The sequence below is a fragment of the Oncorhynchus clarkii genome, chromosome 30 (assembly GCF_045791955.1).
Source record: "Oncorhynchus clarkii lewisi isolate Uvic-CL-2024 chromosome 30, UVic_Ocla_1.0, whole genome shotgun sequence".
In the NCBI taxonomy this organism is placed as follows: Eukaryota; Metazoa; Chordata; class Actinopteri; order Salmoniformes; family Salmonidae; genus Oncorhynchus; species Oncorhynchus clarkii.
This window is the reverse complement of record NC_092176.1, coordinates 24165475-24187054: the sequence shown is the minus strand read 5'-3', so window position 1 is coordinate 24187054 and position 21580 is coordinate 24165475. Positions and strand designations below refer to the sequence as shown.

Here is a 21580-nt window from a genome sequence, read left to right as displayed (position 1 = left end):
AAGCATGCTTCAGGGCTCAGGTATTTTCTGGAAGCATGCTTCAGGGCTCAGGTATTTTCTGGAAGCATGCTTTAGGGCTCAGGTATTTTCTGGAAGCATGCTTCAGGGCTCAGGTATTTTCTGGAAGCATGCTTCAGGGCTCAGGTGCGACTGCATTTAGGTTATTACGCAAGGTTACATTTAGTTTCTCAGTTAGATGGTTAACCGATTTTTGTACTCTGATGTCCTTAGGTAGCTGGAGGGAGTCTGGAAGGGCATCTAGGAATCTTTGGGTTGTCCGAGAATTTATACAGTGCCTTGCGAAAGTATTCGGCCCCCTTGAACTTTGCGACCTTTTGCCACATTTCAGGCTTCAAACATAAAGATATAAAACTGTATTTTTTTGTGAAGAATCAACAACAAGTGGGACACAATCATGAAGTGGAACGACATTTATTGGATATTTCAAACTTTTTTAACAAATCAAAAACTGAAAAATTGGGCGTGCAATTATTCAGCCCCCTTAAGTTAATACTTTGTAGCGCCACCTTTTGCTGCGATTACAGCTGTAAGTCGCTTGGGGTATGTCTCTATCAGTTTTGCACATCGAGAGACTGAAATGTTTTCCCATTCCTCCTTGCAAAACAGCTCGAGCTCAGTGAGGTTGGATGGAGAGCATTTGTGAACAGCAGTTTTCAGTTCTTTCCACAGATTCTCGATTGGATTCAGGTCTGGACTTTGACTTGGCCATTCTAACACCTGGATATGTTTATTTTTGAACCATTCCATTGTAGATTTTGCTTTATGTTTTGGATCATTGTCTTGTTGGAAGACAAATCTCCGTCCCAGTCTCAGGTCTTTTGCAGACTCCATCAGGTTTTCTTCCAGAATGGTCCTGTATTTGGCTCCATCCATCTTCCCATCAATTTTAACCATCTTCCCTGTCCCTGCTGAAGAAAAGCAGGCCCAACCCATGATGCTGCCACCACCATGTTTGACAGTGGGGATGGTGCGTTCAGGGTGATGAGCTGTGTTGCTTTTACGCCTTGCCAAAAAGTTCAATTTTGGTTTCATCTGACCAGAGCACCTTCTTCCACATGTTTGGCGTGTCTCCCAGGTGGCTTGTGGCAAACTTTAAACAACACTTTTTATGGATATCTTTAAGAAATGGCTTTCTTCTTGCCACTCTTCCATAAAGGCCAGATTTGTGCAATATACGACTGATTGTTGTCCTATGGACAGAGTCTCCCACCTCAGCTGTAGATCTCTGCAGTTCATCCAGAGTGATCATGGGCCTCTTGGCTGCATCTCTGATCAGTCTTCTCCTTGTATGAGCTGAAAGTTTAGAAGGACGGCCAGGTCTTGGTAGATTTGCAGTGGTCTGATACTCCTTCCATTTCAATATTATCGCTTGCACAGTGCTCCTTGGGATGTTTAAAGCTTGGGAAATCTTTTTGTATCCAAATCCGGCTTTAAACTTCTTCACAACAGTATCTCGGACCTGCCTGGTGTGTTCCTTGTGCTTCATGATGCTCTCTGCGCTTTTAACGGACCTCTGAGACTATCACAGTGCAGGTGCATTTATACGGAGACTTGATTACACACAGGTGGATTGTATTTATCATCATTAGTCATTTAGGTCAACATTGGATCATTCAGAGATCCTCACTGAACTTCTGGAGAGAGTTTGCTGCACTGAAAGTAAAGGGGCTGAATAATTTTGCACGCCCAATTTTTCAGTTTTTGATTTGTTAAAAAAGTTTGAAATATCCAATAAATGTCGTTCCACTTCATGATTGTGTCCCACTTGTTGTTGATTCTTCACAAAAAAATACAGTTTTATATCTTTATGTTTGAAGCCTGAAATGTGGCAAAAGGTCGCAAAGTTCAAGGGGGCCGAATACTTTCGCAAGGCACTGTAGCACAGCTTTTGATGATCCTTGGTTGGGTTCTGAGTAGATTATTTGTTGCGATTGCAAACGTAATAAAATGGTGGTCCGATAGTCCAAGATTATGAGGAAAAACATTAAGATCAACAGTATTTATTCCACGGGACAAAACTAGGTCCAGAGTATGACTGTGTCAATGAGTAGGTCCAGGAATTCAGGAAACTCAGTGAGGAAAGCTGTATACGGCCCAGGAGGCCTGTAAACAGTAGCTATAAAAAAAGTGATTGAGTAGACTGCATAGGTTTCATGAATAGAAGCTCAAAAGATGAAAACGCAGTCATTTTTTTGTTTGCAAATTGAAATTTGCTATCATAAATGTTAGCAACACCTCCGCCTTTGCGGGTGGTGCAGGGGACATGGTCACTAGTGTAACCAGGAGGAGAGGCTTCATTTAACACAGTAAATTCATCAGGCTTAAGGCATGTTTCAGTCAGGCCAATCACATTAAGATTATGATCAGTGATTAGTTCATTGACTATAACTGCCTTAGAAGTGAGGGATCTAACATTAAGTAGCCCTATTTTGAGATGTGAGGTATCACAATCTCTTTCAATAATGACAGGAATGGAGGAGGTCTAGAGCTTATCGCTCCCCCTAACTGGGAGGGGGCCAGATGCCGACACATCTTTCTAGCTGATTTACACGCTGAAGCTGTGTTGCCCTTGGTGACCTCTGACTGTTTCATCCTAACATCATTGGTGGCGACGTGGATAACAATATCTCTATACTCTCAACACTCTACAGTTTTAGCCTTAGCCAGCACCATCTTCAGATTAGCCTTAACGTCGGTAGCCCTGCCCCCTGGTCAACAGTGTATGATCGCTGGATGATTTGTTTTAAGTCTAATACTGCGGGTAATGGAGTCGCCAATGACTAGGGTTTTCAATTTGTCAGTGCTAATAGTGGGAAGCTTTGGCGTCTCAGACCCCGTAACGAGTGGAGGAGAGACCAGAGAAGGCTCCGCCTCTGACTCCGACTCGTTGCTTAATGGCTGAAAGAGCGACACCGGTTGAGCATTCCTACAGCATTTCCTTCCAGAAGCCATGAGAAAATTGTCCGGCTGCGGGGACTGTGCGAGGGGATTTATACTCTATCTGTACATATTGGTGGCACAGATGCTGTTTCATCCGTTCCTTCACATAAATTATCCTTGCCTAACAATTGCATCTGAAGCTGGGCTTGCAGCACGGCTATCCTCACCATAAGGCGATTGTTCTCCTGTATGTTATGAGTATATTATGAGTACTGTGACTGCAATTAGAAGGCATCATGTTAATGTTTCTACTTAGCTTCGGCTGATGGAGGTCCTGACGAACCACGTCCAGATAAAGCATCCGGGGTGAAAAAGTTAATGAAGAAAGTCGAGCGAGGGCGGGCGGGCAGTCGAGCGAGGGCGGGCGGGCGGGCGGGCGGGCGGGCGGGCAGGCGGGCGGGCGGGCGGGCAGGCAGGCAGGCAGGCAGGCAGGCAGGCAGGCAGGCAGGCAGGCAGGCAGGCAGGCAGGCAGGCAGGCAGGCAGGCAGAAAACATTATAAGAAAAGTACACAAGATTAAATGAAGATTAGGACAAGGATCAGTTTCTTTCACACATACACACACTTTTTGGGTCACAGGATGGCAAGTAGACTTCCCTAACATGTAGTGTGTAAATATAAGGACATGGAGTATTATGGTTAGTGCTGTGGAGGTAGGAGCAGAGGACAGAGGAGAGGGGAGAGGCTCACCACAGGTCGATTTATCTCTCTCTCTGGCCTCTCCCCGTCTCCATCAATGCATTAGTGCACACACACACACACACACACACACACACACACGCACACACACACACACACACACACACACACACACACACACACACACACACACACACAGACACACACACCTGTCTCTATCACCATCTCACACTCAATGCATTCGCAAGTGCACACTCATGTGTGGATGCACACATACAGAAAAAACAACCATTGTTTAGCACTTGCAGTGTGTGTGTGTGTGTGTGTGTGTGTGTGTGTGTGTGTGTGTGTGTGTGTGTGTGTGTGTGTGTGTGTGTGTGTGTGTGTGTGTGTGTGTGTGTGTGTGTGTGTGTGTGTGTGCTTACTAACAGAACAGTGGTCTATGTTAGTTTGATTCAAAAGCACTTTAAAATGAAACCTGTAACATTGCAGTACAAATCTCGTCTCTATTTCTTTCTGTCTCTAGGAGAGGAAAGAAAAGAGAGGGGGGAGTATGAATGGGGCGGGGGTGTCTGCTATTTGATCTTTGTGTGTGACTGTGAGTGTGATGTGACTGTGATATGTGTGTGTGTGTATTTGATCCCTCTCTCTTTTCAGTCTGTAAATGTCTTCACCCGTGGTGCCCAAGCAAGAGAGAGTGCAAAGGGGGAGAGGGGGGGACCATGGGGGCAGAGAGAGAGAGAGAGGGGGAGGTCAGGGAGAGAGAGAGAATAAAGGATGGATCAGAAGGAGATACTGAGCCTGTGGTTGGAAAGAGTGAAGGAATGAATATGGGGATGGAGGGCAGCTGGAAAGAGAGAGAGAGAGAGAGGGGGGGGGAGAGGACCAGCAATATGGACAGAAAGAGAGGAGGGGTGGACTGGATGGGGGGATTCACCGGGCTGCCCACTGTAACTTCATCATCGGTGGTTTCTTACAGGAAAGTGGGAGAGAGGAGAGAGAGAGACGGAAGGAGAGTGGGGTGAACAAGTTGAAAGCGATAGCAGCCCCCAGTATTGACATTGGAAAGACAGTGAGAGGGAGAGAGAGAGAGAGAGAGAGAAAGAAAGAAAGAGCAAGAAAGAGAGAGCAGAAGAGGAGAGAAGGGAAGACGCCTGGCGGTAAGGGAAGGGCGGTGCTCGCTCTTCAGTCCATTGGATCTCTCTCAGCCCTACACGGACCCAATCCTTTGGACCACTCTGTGGTCACTACCTGGACTAAACTGGACTGGAAATATTGGACCAAACAAGGCCTGGACCATATTAGCCTGAATCAGATCATACCTGGATTGAACCAAACCAGATCTGGACCGGATTCGATTGAACTGGACTGGACTATCTGTGACTGAGAGAAATAGGGAGGAATGGTTGGAAAAAAGAGAAATAAGTGTGAAGATTGTTCGTAGTGCCTTAGAAAGTGGTGACTACAGATCTTTCAGTATCTGTCAGGTCTGTCAGTTATAGTATTGATTATATGGTGGATTGATTGATCGATTAATTGATTTGCTAACAGATCTATACATATACTATGACAATATCTAAAATAAGGAAGGGAAAGGCCTCTATTTAGACACGTTGGTTTTATGTTTAATTCACAGAGTGGGAATAGTTTAAGTTCAGAGAATCCGTGTCTTTAAGTTGGTTGTTCTTATATTTCTGTTGATATCGTGGGAAAGATGAGATGATCACAGTGAAGTGATTTCACTCTCACCACTTCCCTTCTACACACTTTCCTGTGTCAGCAAGTCAGTAATCAGATTCACTTCAATGATTCAGAGTTTTAAGACACATCATAAACTGGACATCACATGGATACAGCTGATTGATGGGAATTGTCTAATTCCTAAATGTGTTTTTATCCAGAGATCATTCAGTCCAACAAATGACAACTCCTATGATGATTGATGTTTACTCTTTGGACTGTAAAGCTGTGTAGTGATGCTCTATCACTGGCTATATTTCTGGATCTTTGAGAACGACTCTGGAAGAATGACTTCAACTTTAACTTTAGATCCCTCCTCACCATCAAAATAGGCGACCTTTGACTAAATCTCTATTTTCCCACACATCAGATCTGAAGAGGGCTTTTTTCTGTGTCTACCCACTTTTGGATATTTTCCATTCCATAATCGTTTACATTTAATATCCATTTTGTTGGCCATTCTCTCATGCTGCTCAGTGCCTTATGTTAGTACAACCTGACACGCTTAGCCAAGCCTCAAAGTATAGCATCTGTTGTTCAACAACAGAGACTATTATTATCACAAACTTTGCACCTGCTGGAGTCTCTCACGCAAGGCCTCTGTGTGTGGGCTTGCCCTCAGCAGGCTCCCCCTGCCCTCTCCCAGCCATGGGGATCCAGATCCAGGGTATGGAGCTGTTCGCCATTGGCGTGGTCATGATAATGTTTGTGGCAGTGCTCAAGGGCTTTGGCATCCTGGAGCCCATGTCCTCCTTTGAAGGTAAGAGCCCTGAGGGGATTCCAGCTGAAGCTGAACATCCAGGGAAGAGGCTGGGAGGCAAAATGCCTGGTGGTCTGTATCTTTTTATTCCTGGTTCAAAAAGGTGGACATGGCATTTAGGTTGACGTTTCAGCATTAACTATCTGCTATCTGAGATAGGGTGTTCAATCTGTATCTGGTATTTGGGAGGAAAAGTGGGTATGTGGTACCTAGGGGTTACACAGTAGATATTCCTGGATCATATCTGGGTATCTAGTGTCTGGGATGGGGCATTTGGTGTGTGATGTCTTGGCATTGGATATATTCTAAGAGAGTATAAATACAAGTCACACACTCTACAGTCTTAGAAAAAAAGGGTTCCAAAAGGGTTCTGTGGCTGTCCCCATACAGTAGGAGAACCATTTTTGGTTCCTGGTAGAGGTAGAACCCTCTTTGTTCCAGGTAGAACTCTTTTGGGTTCCACGTAGAACTCTCTGTTGAAAGTGTTCTACATGGAACCCATGGAAGTAAAAGGGGTTCTTCAAAGGGTTATCCTATGGGGACAGCCAAAGAACCCTTTTTGGTTCTAGATAGCACCTTTTTTTCTAAGAGTGTATACACTGTATGCACTCTTGAATGTGTAAACCTAACCAAACATAAAGCTCCCCTCTTCTGAGGCTGGGGTAGGGCAGTATGTCTCTTGACACTGGGGATTCTGAGATGGGCATTATGGTATCTATTAGGAAATCTTTCTCAAGAGAAAAAGATAGTGGGCATTAAAGTAGAGTGTACACTAAAGGTAAAGTGTAGATTCAGGGTGGTAAAGAATCACATCATAAATAGTTTTAGGCCAAAGTCCAGTCAAAGTGCCCTGTAGTCACTGTGCCAAAGCAATTATAGTTGAAAGCCTTCACCCTCACATTGAAGTGCTTATCACAGGCATCATAAGCATTAGAGAGCATTATACTGTAATGGTAATAGCTATGTGTGCCTTTTATATTCTTATCTAGGAATCAGGTAAATAATGATTTGACACATTTGGTGTTCCTGTGGATAGTTGATTGTGAAGGAGTGGCTAATCCATGAATCATTGCATTCTCTCATTCTATTTTTCTCACTAAATCCCTTCAACTGAACTCAAACTTCTGTCCTCTCTTCTTGCTCTCAATTCCTCTGCAGTGCATCTCTCTCTCTCTCTCTCTCTCTCTCTCTCTCTCTCTCTCTCTCTCTCTCTCTCTCTCTCTCTCTCTCTCTCTCTCTCTCTCTCTCTCTCTCTCTCTCTCTCTCTCTCTCTCTCTCTCTCTCTCTCTCTCTCTCTCTCTCTCTCTCTCTCTCTCTCTCTCTCTCTCTCTCTCTCTCTCTCTCTCTCTCTCTCTCTCTCTCTCTCTCTCTCTCTCTCTCTCTCTCTCTCTCTCTCTCTCTCTCTCTCTCTCTCTCTCTCTGTGTGTGTGTGTGTGTGTCCTTCCACAGTGCATTTTTCTCTCTCCTTCTCCTCCCTATTTCCATCTCCCTCTCTCACAGCTTCAGATAGGCAGGGTCCACACCCAGGTCTAGCATTACCTAGCATTAATTATACATGCAGTATTGAACAGGCTTTCTCTGAGACCGCCTAAATATGGAGCCTGCAGTCCTTCGCCAGGACCCTGAAGGACACTGGCCATCCAGCAATGGCCCCCAAAATCCTCCCCCACTGTTCAGTAGTGTCCCATAATAGCTTTTCCTCTCCTCTTTTTCTCTCACTTTCTCTCTTTTAAGTGACTCTCTGACATATACTCAGTCCCAGCAGACATATGCATAGAGAAATACATACCATAATAATAGTTACATAGCCATAATACCTAGTTATATAGCCATAATGCATAGTTATATAGCCATAATACATAGTTACATAGCCATAATACATAGTTATATAGCCATAATACATAGTTATAAAGCCATAATACATAGTTATATAGCCATAATACATAGTTATATAGCCATAATACATAGTTATATAGCCATAATACATAGTTATATAGCCATAATACATAGTTATATAGCCATAATACATAGTTATATAGCCATAATACATAGTTACATAACCATAATTATAGTTACATAGCCATAATAATAGGTATATAGCCATTATAATAGGTACATAGCCATAATAATAATTACATAGCCATAATAATAGGTACATAGCCATAATAATAGGTATATAGCCATAATAATAGGTACATAGCCATAATAATAGGTATATAGCCATAATAATAGGTACATAGCCATAATAATAGGTACATAGCCATAATAATAGGTACATAGCCATAATAATAGGTACATAGCCATAATAATAATTACATAACCATAATAATAGTCCCATAGCCATAATAATAGGTACATAGCCATAATAATAATTACATAACCATAATAATAGATACATAGCCATAATAATAGATACATAGCCATAATAATAGGTACATAGCCATAATAATAGGTACATAGCCATAATAATAGTTACATAGCCATACTAATAGGTACATAGCCAGAATAATAGATACATAGCCATAATAATAGATACATAGCCATAATAATAGATACATAGCCATAATAATAGGTACATAGCCATAATAATAGTTACATAGCCATAATAATAGATACATAGCCATAATAATAGATACATAGCCATAATAATAGGTACATAGCCATAATAATAGGTACATAGCCATAATAATAGTTACATAGCCATAATAATAGTCCCATAGCCATAATAATAGTTACATAGCCATAATTGTTACGGTGCGTGAATGAGGACCCAAAAGCGAATTAACGTAAACAGAGCTTCTTTAATAACAAAACAAAACGTAGGCTCAGATGGACCGGCAGGTTCCGACAGGACAGGACAAGGTTGCAGCAAACATGACGATAGTCTGGTTCAGGCATGAACAACACAAACAAGAATCCGACAAAGACAGGAGCAGAAACAGAGAGAGATATAGAGGACTAATCAGAGGGAAAAAGGGAACAGGTGGGAAAAGGGGTGACGAGGTAGTTAGGAGGAGACAAGGCACAGCTGGGGGAAAGAGGGGGAGAAAAGGTAACCTAACAACGACCAGCAGAGGGAGACAGGGTGAAGGGAAAGGACAGAAACAAGACACAACATGACAGTACATGACAGTACCCCCCCACTCACCGAGCGCCTCCTGGCGCACTCGAGGAGGAAACCTGGCGGCAACGGAGGAAATCATCGATCAGCGCACGGTCCAGCACGTCCCGAGAGGGAACCCAACTCCTCTCCTCAGGACCGTACCCCTCCCAATCTACTAGGTACTGATGACCACGGCCCCGAGGACGCATGTCCAAAATCCTACGGACCCTGTAGATGGGTGCGCCCTCGACAAGGATGGGGGGGGGGGGGGGGAAGACGAGCGGGGGCGCGAAGAACGGGCTTGACACAGGAGACATGGAAGACCGGGTGGACGCGACGAAGATATCGCGGAAGAAGACAGGATTAATGATCCGAGAAATACGGAACGGACCAATGAACCGCGGGGTCAACTTGCGAGAAGTGGTCTTAAGGGGAAGGTTCTGAGTGGAGAGCCAAACTCTCTGACCGCGACAATATCTAGGACTCTTAGTTCTACGCTTATTAGCAGCCCTCACAGTCTGCGCCCTATAACGGCAAAGTGCAGACCTGACCCTCTTCCAGGTGCGCTCGCAACGTTGGACAAAAGCCTGAGCGGAGGGGACGCTGGACTCGGCGAACTGAGATGAGAACAGCGGAGGCTGGTACCCGAGGCTACTCTGAAAAGGAGATAGCCCGGTCGCAGACGAAGGAAGCGAGTTGTGGGCGTATTCTGCCCAGGGGAGCTGTTCTGACCAAGACGCAGGGTTGCGAAAAGAAAGACTGCGTAAGATGCGACCAATAGTCTGATTGGCCCGTTCTGCTTGACCGTTAGACTGGGGGTGAAAGCCGGAAGAGAGACTGACGGAAGCCCCAATCAAACGGCAAAACTCCCTCCAAAATTGAGACGTGAATTGCGGACCTCTGTCCGAAACGACGTCTGACGGAAGGCCATGAATTCTGAAAACATTCTCGATGATGATTTGTGCCGTCTCTTTAGCAGAAGGAAGCTTAGCAAGGGGAATAAAATGAGCCGCCTTAGAGAACCTGTCGACAACCGTAAGAATAACAGTCTTCCCCGCTGACGAAGGCAGTCCGGTGACAAAATCTAAGGCGATGTGAGACCACGGTCGAGAGGGAATGGGAAGCGGCCTGAGACGGCCGGCAGGAGGAGAGTTACCGGACTTAGTCTGCGCGCAGACCGAACAAGCAGCCACGAAGCGACGCGTGTCATGCTCCCGGGTGGGCCACCAAAAGCGCTGGCGAATGGAAGCAAGCGTACCCCGAACGCCAGGGTGGCCGGCTAACTTGGCAGAGTGAGCCCACTGAAGAACGGCCAGACGAGTAGGAACGGGAACGAAAAGAAGGTTCCTGGGACAAGCGCGCGGTGACGGAGTTTGAGTGAGTGCTTGCTTTACCTGCCTCTCAATTCCCCAGACAGTCAACCCGACAACACGCCCCTCAGGGAGAATCCCCTCGGGGTCAGTGGAGGCTACTGAAGAACTGAAGAGACGAGATAAAGCATCAGGCTTGGTGTTCTTAGAGCCCGGACGATAAGAAATCATGAACTCGAAACGAGCGAAAAACAGCGCCCAGCGCGCCTGACGCGCATTAAGTCGTTTGGCAGAACGGATGTACTCAAGGTTCCTATGGTCAGTCCAAACGACAAAAGGAACGGTCGCCCCCTCCAACCACTGTCGCCATTCGCCTAGGGCTAAGCGGATGGCGAGCAGTTCGCGGTTTCCCACATCATAGTTACGTTCCGACGGCGACAGGCGATGAGAAAAATACGCGCAAGGGTGGACCTTGTCGTCAGAGAAGGAGCGCTGAGAAAGAATGGCTCCCACGCCCACCTCTGACGCGTCAACCTCGACAATGAACTGTCTAGAGACGTCAGGTGTAACAAGGATAGGTGCGGATGTAAAACGATTCTTGAGGAGATCAAAAGCTCCCTGGGCGGAAACGGACCACTTAAAGCACGTCTTGACAGAAGTAAGGGCTGTGAGAGGGGCTGCCACCTGACCGAAATTACGGATGAAACGACGATAGAAGTTCGCGAAGCCGAGAAAGCGCTGCAACTCGACGCGTGACTTAGGGACGGGCCAATCAGTGACAGCTTGGACCTTAGCGGGATCCATCTTAATGCCTTCAGCGGAAATAACAGAACCGAGAAATGTGACGGAGGAGGCATGAAAAGAACACTTCTCAACCTTCACAAAAAGACAATTCTCTAAAAGGCGCTGGAGGACACGTCGAACGTGCTGAACATGAATCTGGAGTGACGGTGAAAAAATCAGGATATCGTCAAGGTAAACGAAAACAAAGATGTTCAGCATGTCTCTCAGGACATCATTGACTAATGCCTGAAAGACAGCTGGAGCGTTAGCGAGGCCGAAAGGAAGAACCCGGTATTCAAAGTGCCCTAACGGAGTGTTAAACGCCGTCTTCCACTCGTCCCCCTCCCTGATGCGCACGAGATGGTAAGCGTTACGAAGGTCCAACTTAGTGAAAAACCTGGCTCCCTGCAGGATCTCGAAGGCTGAAGACATAAGAGGAAGCGGATAACGATTCTTCACTGTTATGTCATTCAGCCCTCGATAATCTATGCAGGGGCGCAGGGACCCGTCCTTCTTCTTAACAAAAAAAAACCCCGCTCCGGCGGGAGAGGAGGAGGGGACTATGGTACCGGCGGCAAGAGCTACAGACAAATAATCTTCGAGAGCCTTACGTTCGGGAGCCGACAGAGAGTATAGTCTACCCCGGGGGGGAGTGGTTCCCGGAAGGAGATCAATACTACAATCATACGACCGGTGTGGAGGAAGAGAGGTGGCCCTGGACCGACTGAACACCGTGCGCAGATCGTGATATTCCTCCGGCACCCCTGTCAAATCACCAGGCTCCTCCTGTGAAGAAGAGACAGAGGAAACAGGAGGGATAGCAGACATTAAACATTTCACATGACAAGAGACGTTCCAGGAGAGGATAGAATTACTAGACCAATTAATGGAAGGATTATGACAAACTAGCCAGGGATGGCCCAAAACAACAGGTGTAAAAGGTGAACGAAAAATTAAAAAAGAAATGGTTTCGCTATGATTACCAGAAACAGTGAGGGTTAAAGGTAGCGTCTCACGCTGAATCCTGGGGAGAGGACTACCATCCAGGGCGAACAAGGCCGTGGACTCCCTTAACTGTCTGAGAGGAATGTCATGTTCCCGAGCCCAGGTCTCGTCCATAAAACAGCCCTCCGCCCCAGAGTCTATTAAGGCACTGCAGGAAGCTGACGAACCGGTCCAGCGTAGATGGACCGACAAGGTAGTGCAGGATCTTGAAGGAGAGACAGGAGTAGTAGCGCTCACCAGTAGCCCTCCGCTTACTGATGAGCTCTGGCTTTTACTGGACATGAAGTGACAAAATGACCAGCAGAACCGCAATAAAGACAGAGGCGGTTGGTGATTCTCCGTTCCCTCTCCTTAGTCGAGATGCGGATACCTCCCAGCTGCATAGGCTCAGCACCCGAGCCGGCAGAGGAAGATGGTAGTGATGCGGAGAGGGGGGCAACGGAGAACGCGAGCTCCTTTCCACGAGCTCGGTGACGAAGATCAACCCGTCGCTCAATGCGAATAGCGAGTTCAATCAAGGAATCCACGCTGGAAGGAACCTCCCGGGAGAGAATCTCATCCTTTACCTCTGCGCGGAGACCCTCCAGAAAACGAGCGAGCAAAGCCGGCTCGTTCCAGCCACTGGAGGCAGCAAGAGTGCGAAACTCAATAGAGTAGTCTGTTATGGATCGATTACCCTGACATAGGGAAGACAGGGCCCTGGAAGCCTCCTCCCCAAAAACAGATCGATCAAAAACCCGTATCATCTCCTCCTTAAAGTCCTGATACTGGTTAGTACACTCAGCCCTTGCCTCCCAGATTGCCGTGCCCCACTCACGAGCCCGTCCAGTAAGGAGAGATATGACGTAGGCGACACGAGCAGTGCTCCTGGAGTAAGTGTTGGGCTGGAGAGAAAACACAATATCACACTGGGTGAGGAACGAGCGGCATTCAGTGGGCTCCCCAGAGTAACACGGCGGGTTATTGATTCTGGGCTCCGGAGATTCGAAAGCCCTGGAAGTGGCCGGTGGATCGAGGCGGAGATGGTGAACCTGTTCTGTGAGGTTGGAGACTTGGGTGGCCAGGGTCTCAACGGCATGTCGAGCAGCAGACAATTCCTGCTTGTGTCTGCCTAGCATCGCTCCCTGGATCTCGACGGCTGAGTGGAGAGGATCCGAAGTCGCTGGGTCCATTCTTGGTCGGATTCTTCTGTTACGGTGCGTGAATGAGGACCCAAAAGCGAATTAACGTAAACAGAGCTTCTTTAATAACAAAACAAAACGTAGGCTCAGATGGACCGGCAGGTTCCGACAGGACAGGACAAGGTTGCAGCAAACATGACGATAGTCTGGTTCAGGCATGAACAACACAAACAAGAATCCGACAAAGACAGGAGCAGAAACAGAGAGAGATATAGAGGACTAATCAGAGGGAAAAAGGGAACAGGTGGGAAAAGGGGTGACGAGGTAGTTAGGAGGAGACAAGGCACAGCTGGGGGAAAGAGGGGGAGAAAAGGTAACCTAACAACGACCAGCAGAGGGAGACAGGGTGAAGGGAAAGGACAGAAACAAGACACAACATGACAGTACATGACAATAATAATAGTCCCATAGCCATAATAATAGGTACATAGCCATAATAATAGTTACATAGCCATAATAATAGTCCCATAGCCATAATAATAGATACAGTCGTATGAAAAAGTTTGGGCACTCCTCTGAGGCTGCATAATAATTTACTCTGTCGTCACAGAAAATGATCACAGTGGCATGCCATTCATTTTCTAATAAAAGCTGAGTACTGGGGTATTGTCCAGACAAAGATTTTTAGTGTAGCAATATTAAGTTGTATGAAATTAAATCAGATGTGAAAAATAGGCTATGCAAAAATGTGGGCACCCTTGTCATTCTGTTGATTTGAATACCTGTAACTACTTAGCACTGATGAATTGGAACACACAATTGGTTTGGTGAGCTCATTAAGCCTTGAACTTCATAGACAAGTGCATCCAATCATGAGAAAAGGTATTTAAGGTGACCAATTGCACGTTGTTGTTCTCTTTGACTCTTGTCTGAAGAGTGGCAACATGGGGGCCTCAAAACAACTCTCAAATGACCTGAAAACAAAGATTGTTCAACATTATGGTTTAGAGAAAGGCTACAAAAAGCTATCGCAGAGATTTAAGCTGTCAGTGTCCACTGTAAGGAACATAGTGAGGAAATGGAAGACCACAGGCACAGTTATGGTTAAGGCCAGAAGTGGCAGGCCAAGTAAAATATCAGAGAGGCAAAGGCGAAGGATGGTGAGAACGGTCAAAAACAGCCCACAGACCACCTCCAAAGACCTTCAACATCATCTTGCTGCAGATGGTGTCACTGTGCATCGTTCAACAATTCAGCGCACTTTGCACAAGGAGAAGCTGTATGGGAGAGTGATGCGGAAGAAGCCTTTCCTGCACACACGCCACAAACAGAGTCGCTTGAGGAATGCAGACGCACATTCGGACAAGCCAGCTTCATTTTGGAATAAGGTGCTGTGGACTGATGAAACAAAGGTTGAGTTATTTGGTCATAACAAGGGACGTTATGCATGGCAGCAAAAGAACACAGCGTTCCAAGAAAAACACTTGCTACCCACAGTAAAATTTGGTGGGGGTTCCATCATGCTGTGGGGCTGTGTGGCCAGTGCCGGTACTGGGAATCTTGTTAAAATTGATGGTCGTATGGATTCCACTCAATATCAGCAGATTCTTGGGAATAATGTTGAAGAATCAGTTACAAAGTTGAAGTTATGCCGGGGCTGGATATTTCAACAAGACAACGACTCAAAACACTGCTCAAAATCTACCCTGGCATTTATGCAGAGGAACAAGCCATCCGGCCATCCCAGTCCCCAGACCTGAATATCATTGAGAATCTGTGGGATGATTTGAAGTGGGCTGTCCATGCTTGGCAACCATCAAACTTAACTGAACTGGAGATGTTTTGTAAGGAAGAATGGTCCAAAATACCTTCATCCAGAATCCAGAAACTCATTAGAGGCTATGGGAAGCGTCTAGAGGCTGTTATTTTAGCGAAAGGAGGCTCTACTAAATATTGATGTGATTTTTCTATTGGGGTGCCCAAATTTATGCACCTGTCTAATTTTGTTTTGATGCATATTGCACATTTTCTGTTAATCCAATAAACCTAATTTCACTACTGAAATATTACTGTGTCCATCAGTTATTTGATAGATCAAAATGAAATTGCTGATCCAAACACCCAATTATTTATAAATGGAAATCATGGAAATTGTCAGGGGTGCCCAAACTTTTCATACGACTGTACATAGCCATAATAATAGATACATAGCCATAATAATAGTCCCATAGCCATAATAATAGATACATAGCCATAATAATAGATACATAGCCATAATAATAGGTACATAGCCATAATAATAGATACATAGCCATAATAATAGTCCCATAGCCATAATAATAGATACATAGCCATAATAATAGATACATAGCCATAATAATAGTCCCATAGCCATAATAATAGATACATAGCCATAATAATAGATACATAGCCATAATAATAGTCCCATAGCCATAATAATAGATACATAGCCATAATAATAGATACATAGCCATAATAATAGGTACATAGCCATAATAATAGATACATAGCCATAATAATAGTCCCATAGCCATAATAATAGATACATAGCCATAATAATAGATACATAGCCATAATAATAGGTACATAGCCAAAATAATAGGTACATAGCCATAATAATAGGTACATAGCCATAATAATAGTTACATAACCATAATAATAGGTACATAGCCATAATAATAGGTACATAGCCATAATAATAGGTACATAGCCATAATAATAGGTACATAGCCATATACCCATAGTATGGCCCTGAGTCCCAGGTCCTTCAAATCGATCAGCAGTCAAACAAGGCCACCTAGTATTTAGCAACAGGTCCATTAACCACCACTATCCAATACTGTGTATGGGTGTCTGCTTGTGCATGTTTGTGTTTGTTTGTGTGTTTGTGCGTTTTGGTGGATGTGTGTCACACAAATCCCTAGTTGTTGCTTTAGATTTTAGACGTTTCACCAGTCCTAATGTGTGTTATATTTTTTGTCTGTTTGGTGTATTTCTGGTATGTCTGGTGGTGCTGTGTATTTTGGGTTGTGTGTGGCGTCAGTGAGATGAGTCTGGCCTTTAATGTTATAATGGCAGTGGGACTGATCAATACAGTCTGGACTTCTGCCAACTACTTCCTTCTACTGCCACCAGAGGACAGTAATGATAACCACCTTTATTTCAATGGAGTCATATTGTCTTCGTCTGTCTGTCTGTCTGTCTGTCTGTCTGTCTGTCTGTCTGTCTGTCTGTCTGTCTGTCTGCCTGTCTCTCTCTCTGTCTGTCTCTCTCTGTGTGTGTGTGTGTGTGTGTGTGTGTGTGTGTGTGTGTGTGTGTGTGAGAGAGTTGAAAAACAGTAGTATTAGGACCTTGAATTAAAGAGATGGGTTTTTGGCAAGTGTCACAGGCCTCGAGGGAACTATTGTCCAGTGAATTACTGTATCTGCTCTATCTGACTGTGTCTGACTATTTTATGTCCCAAATGGCACCATATTCCCTATATAGTGCACTACTTTTGACTAGGGCCCACAGGGTCTTGTCAAAAGTAGTGCACGATATAGAGAATATGTTTCCATTTGGGAATCGTCCGGTGTGAAGCCTCTGCCTGCTGAGAGCTGTGTTAATGAACTCTGGAGAGACAAGAACAATTAGACTTGAACTGGATCACAGAGCCTGCTGGGGACATGGGATTTAGGACAAATGGGCTGGGTCTCATTACTGTAAACTAAAGCGTCTTCTTTTCCTTTTCTCCTCTTCATCATCTACACTAATCTGAAAACATAGGCTTGGTATAAGCAATTTCTATTGGGTATCAGCTTTCACCTGTCTTTTTCTATCAGATCAGAGCAGATGAAGGAGACGAGGAGAGGAAGCCACTTTAAACGGTTGGTATGCAGCCATATACACTGACTCCTTAAAGGCAAATGGGTATACTGACAAGCACTGCATCAATTTTGTGGAAATACCTTGTTAAACATCTTTGTAGTGAATGCAGACATCTTATTACAGATTTGTCGTGTAAGCAGGGAGTACGGAGGGATTTATTTTGTCGCTGGAACTGTCGCTAAATATAGTTGGTTTTTCACAATTATTTGAAAGAAATGTGTTAGGTTCCTTCTGTATTTGTGGATAGTTTTCACAGGAGTTCACAGGTTAATGGGATAAAGAGAATGAGAGGAGGAGGGGAAGCCAAGAAGGAGGGATGGCAGAGAGTAAATTCTCACGGTTAAGTGATGCATGTCTGTTCGTTCATCAGAGTTTTGATTCAGTGGGATGATATCAGTAACCTCTAACCTGGCTGTCCCAGGGCTTGGGAGTTACAGGACGGGACAATAAGTAAACAATTGGAATAATTTTTTGGGGAAAACAAACAGCGTTGGATTTGTCATGGAAAGAAGGATTTTACTTGTTCCCTCTACTTTCAGTTTTATTTGAGAGACTGTTTTCAGTCTTTTAGAATATCATTGAGCATGAGTCTGGTCAAATAGCTTTTCATGGCTTCAACTTAAATCTCTTTGCATCACAGTTGGAACTATTCTCTCTTGAACTGTAGAACTCTATAGGAACTTTATAGCATCCCAAGGATCTAAAGCCATATCTGTCTTTAGTTTGAGAGACAGATGGTATTTTATTGAAAGACAGAGAGAAAGAGCGAACAGAGGGAGAAAGAACTGAGAGAGAGAGGACAGAGAGAATTTTCACGCTGGGGGAACAAAAAGACGGAAAGACGGAGGAAGAAGGGGAGATGAGTGTCAGGTGGGAGTCGGAGGGGCTACAGACTGTTGGGATCGTCTGCCTTGTATTAATGTTCCTCAAACTGATGCACCTACTGGGACTCATCGACATCACAGAGACCGGTGAGAGAGGGCTGGTGGAGGGAGAGAGAGAGGTTGGATGTAGATGGAAGAGAGAGAGGGAGATTGAGGGAGAGAGAGAGAGGGGAGAGGTTGGATGGAGGGAGAGAGAGAGCGGTTGGATGGATGGAGAGGGAGGGAGGGAGGGAGGGAGGGAGGGAGGGAGGGATGTAAGATGGAGGGAGAGGAAGGCAGAGAGTTTGAAGAGAGGTTGGCGGGAGAGAGGTTGGAGGGAGGGTGGAGGGAGGGTGGAGGGAGAGAGGTAAGATGGAGGGAGAGGAAGAGAGAGCGGTTGGAGGGAGGGTAGAGAGGGCAACAAACTGCATTTATGAAGATTCTGTCTATTCCTCTTTTGTTCTTCCTAGGCAGTATTTGTATTCCACAATGTCTGACTTGACTTGACCATGTTCTCTGTTTTTTCCCTCCCTTTTCTCACTGTCTCTCCGTACCTCTCTTTACTCCATTTACTGTCTTTACATCTCTATCTCTTACTTTCTCTCACACACACACTATCTCTGTTTTGTGTGTTAAAAGATGGTAAGTATGGTTTTTAGAAACTCCACGTCCTTTTTGATCTATGTCTTGCTTTTCTTTCTCCCAGTCTTAGTGCTTTCTCTTACTGTGTTTGAACAAGTAGGACTAATAAACCTCAAACAGCCTTATAGTCAACATTCTTAGTCATGGCTTTAATTGGATTCAAGTTTTCACTCTTACTAATCTGGCACCTGTTCACTCAAATCTAATCAGTGAACACTAACATATCAATGGGTTTCTTTGCAAATATCACATTATAAAAGAAGGTACCTCCCTCTCATTTTGAGTCCTCGCTTTGTTTTTGTCTCGCTCTATTTTACTTTTATTCTATCTCTTTCTTGATCTTGCGCCTTACATTTTATCCCTCCTTCTCCTCTCTTACTCTGCTTGCCATGCACTCATCCTCTACCCATCCCTCTCCCTCTATTTCTATGTCTTCCCCTTCCTCTCTCCCTCTTTCCCTCTTCTCTCCCTCTTTCCCTCTCCTCTCTATCCCCTTCTCTCTCTCTCTCTCTCTCTCTCTCTCTCTCTCTCTCGCTCTCTCTCTCTCTCTCTCTCTCTCTTTCCGTCTCCGTCTCTCCCACTTTTCTCTTGTTTACAGACAGTAGTGAGAGTGATTTGGAGCTGTCTACGGTTCGTCACCAGCCAGAAGGCTTGGACCAGCTGCAGGTTCAGACCAAGTTCACCAAGAAGGAGCTCCAGTCTCTATACAGGGGCTTCAAGAACGTAAGTAGTGGAACAGAGAGGATGGGTTGGGGATGCTGTGGGACTGGGACTGCAAATCAAATCAAACGTTATTTGTCACATTAGTGTAGACCTTACCGTGAAATACTTACTTACAAGTCCTTAACCAACAGCACAGTTCAAGAAGAGTGTAATAGTCCAGTGGCCAGTTGATTAATTGTTCAGCAGTCTTATGGGTTGGGGGTAGAAGCTGTTAAGGAGCCTTTTGGTCCTAGACTTGGTGCTCCGGCACTGCTTGCGGTGCGGTAGCAGAGAAAACAGTCTATGACTTGGGTGACTGGAGTTTCTGACAATTTTACGGGCTTTCCTCTGACACGGCCTGTTATTTAGGTCCTGGATGGCAGGAAGCTTGGCCCCAGTGATGTACTGGGCCATACGCACTACCCTCTGTAGCGCCTTACGGTCAGATGCTGAGCAGTTGCCATACCAGGCGGTGATGCAACCAGTCAGGATGCTCTCGATGGTGCAGCTGTAGAACTTTTTGAGGATCTGGGGACCCATGCCAAATCTTTTCAGTCTCCTGAGGGAGAAAAGTTTTCGTTGCGCCCTTTTCACAACTGGCTTTGTGTGTTTGGACCATGATAATTTATTGGTAATGTGGACAACTCTCGTCCCGCTCCACTACAGCCCCGTTGATGTTAATGGGGGCCTGTTCGGCCCACCTTTTCCTGTAGTCCACGATCAGCTCCTTTGTCTTGCTCACATTGAGGGAGAGGTTGATGTCCTGGCACCACACTGCCAGTTCTCTGACCTCCTCCCGATAGGCTGTCTCATTGTTGTCGGTGATCAGGCCTGCCACTGTTGTGTCGTCAGCAAACTTAATGATGGTGTTGAAGTCGTGTTTGGCCACGCAGTCGTGGCCGAACAGGGAGTACAGGAGGGGACTAAGTACATCCCCCCGAGGGGCCCCAGTGTTGAGGATCAGCGTGGCAGATGTGTTGTTGCCTACCCTTACCCCCTTCGAGGTGGCCCGTCAGGAAGTCCCGGATCCAGGTGCAGAGGGAGGAGTTTAGTCCCAGGGTCCTTAGCTTAGTGATGAGCTTTTTGGGCACTATGGTGTTGAACACTGATCTGAAGTCAATGAACAGCATTCTCACATAGGTGTTCCTTTTGTCCAAGTGGGAAAGGGCAGTTTGGAGTGGGTCTAGAGTATCCGGGAGTATGCTGTTGATGTGAGCCATGACCAGCCTTTCAAAGCACTTCATGGCTACCGACATTAGTGCTACGGGGCTGTAATCATTTAGGCAGGTTACCATCACTTCCTTGAGCACAGGGACTACGGTGGTCTGTTTGAAACATGTAGGTATTACAGACTCAGTCAGGGAGAGGTTGAAAATGTAAGTGAAGACACTTACCAGTTGGTCCCCGTATGCTTTGAGTACACATCCTAGTAATCCATCTGGCCCCGCAGCTTTGTGAATGTTGACCTGTTTAAAGGTCTTGCTCACATCGGCTACCGAGAGCATTATCACACAGTCATCCAGAACAGCTGGTGCTCTCGTGCATGCTTCAGTGTTGCTTGCCTCGTAGCGAGCGTAAAAGGCATTTAGCTCGTCTCGTCACTGTGCAGCTCGTGTCTGGGTTTCCCTTTGTAGTACGTAATAGTTTTCAAGCTCTACCACATCAGACGAGCGTCAGGCATGGTGTAGTAGGATTCAATCTTAATTGACTCTTTGCTTGTTTGATGGTTCATCTGAGGGCATAGCGGGATTTCTTATAAGCGTCCGGATTAGTGTCCCACTCCTTGAAAGCATTAGCTCTGGCCTTTAGCTCGATGCGGATGTTGCCTGTAATCCATGGCTTCTGGTTGGGGTATGTGCGTACGGTCACTGTGGGGACGCAGTCGTCGATTCACTTATTGATGAAGGCGATGACTGAGGTGGTATACTCCACAATGCCATTGGGTGAACCCCGGAACATATTCCAGTCTATGCTAGTGAAACAGTCCTATAGCGTAGCATCCGCGTCATCTGACCACTTCCGTATTGAGCGAGTCACTGGTACTTCCGGTTTTAGTTTTTGCTT

The 21580-nt window shown here is 45.5% G+C and overlaps 1 protein-coding gene across 3 annotated transcripts in view; it reads left to right on the top strand.

Moving 5' to 3' along the window:
* Positions 1–4393: 4393 nt before the first annotated feature.
* Positions 4394–21580, top strand: part of LOC139389725 (calsenilin-like) — a 35717-nt gene continuing 18530 nt past the window's right edge. For all 3 annotated transcript variants that reach the window (XM_071136639.1, XM_071136638.1, XM_071136637.1), the window contains exons 1-2: positions 4394–6099; positions 19413–19537. In XM_071136639.1, coding sequence (XP_070992740.1) covers positions 5823–6099; positions 19413–19537 — 402 coding nt within the window. In that variant the 5' untranslated portion in view covers positions 4394–5822. The remainder of the gene's footprint in view (positions 6100–19412; positions 19538–21580) is intronic.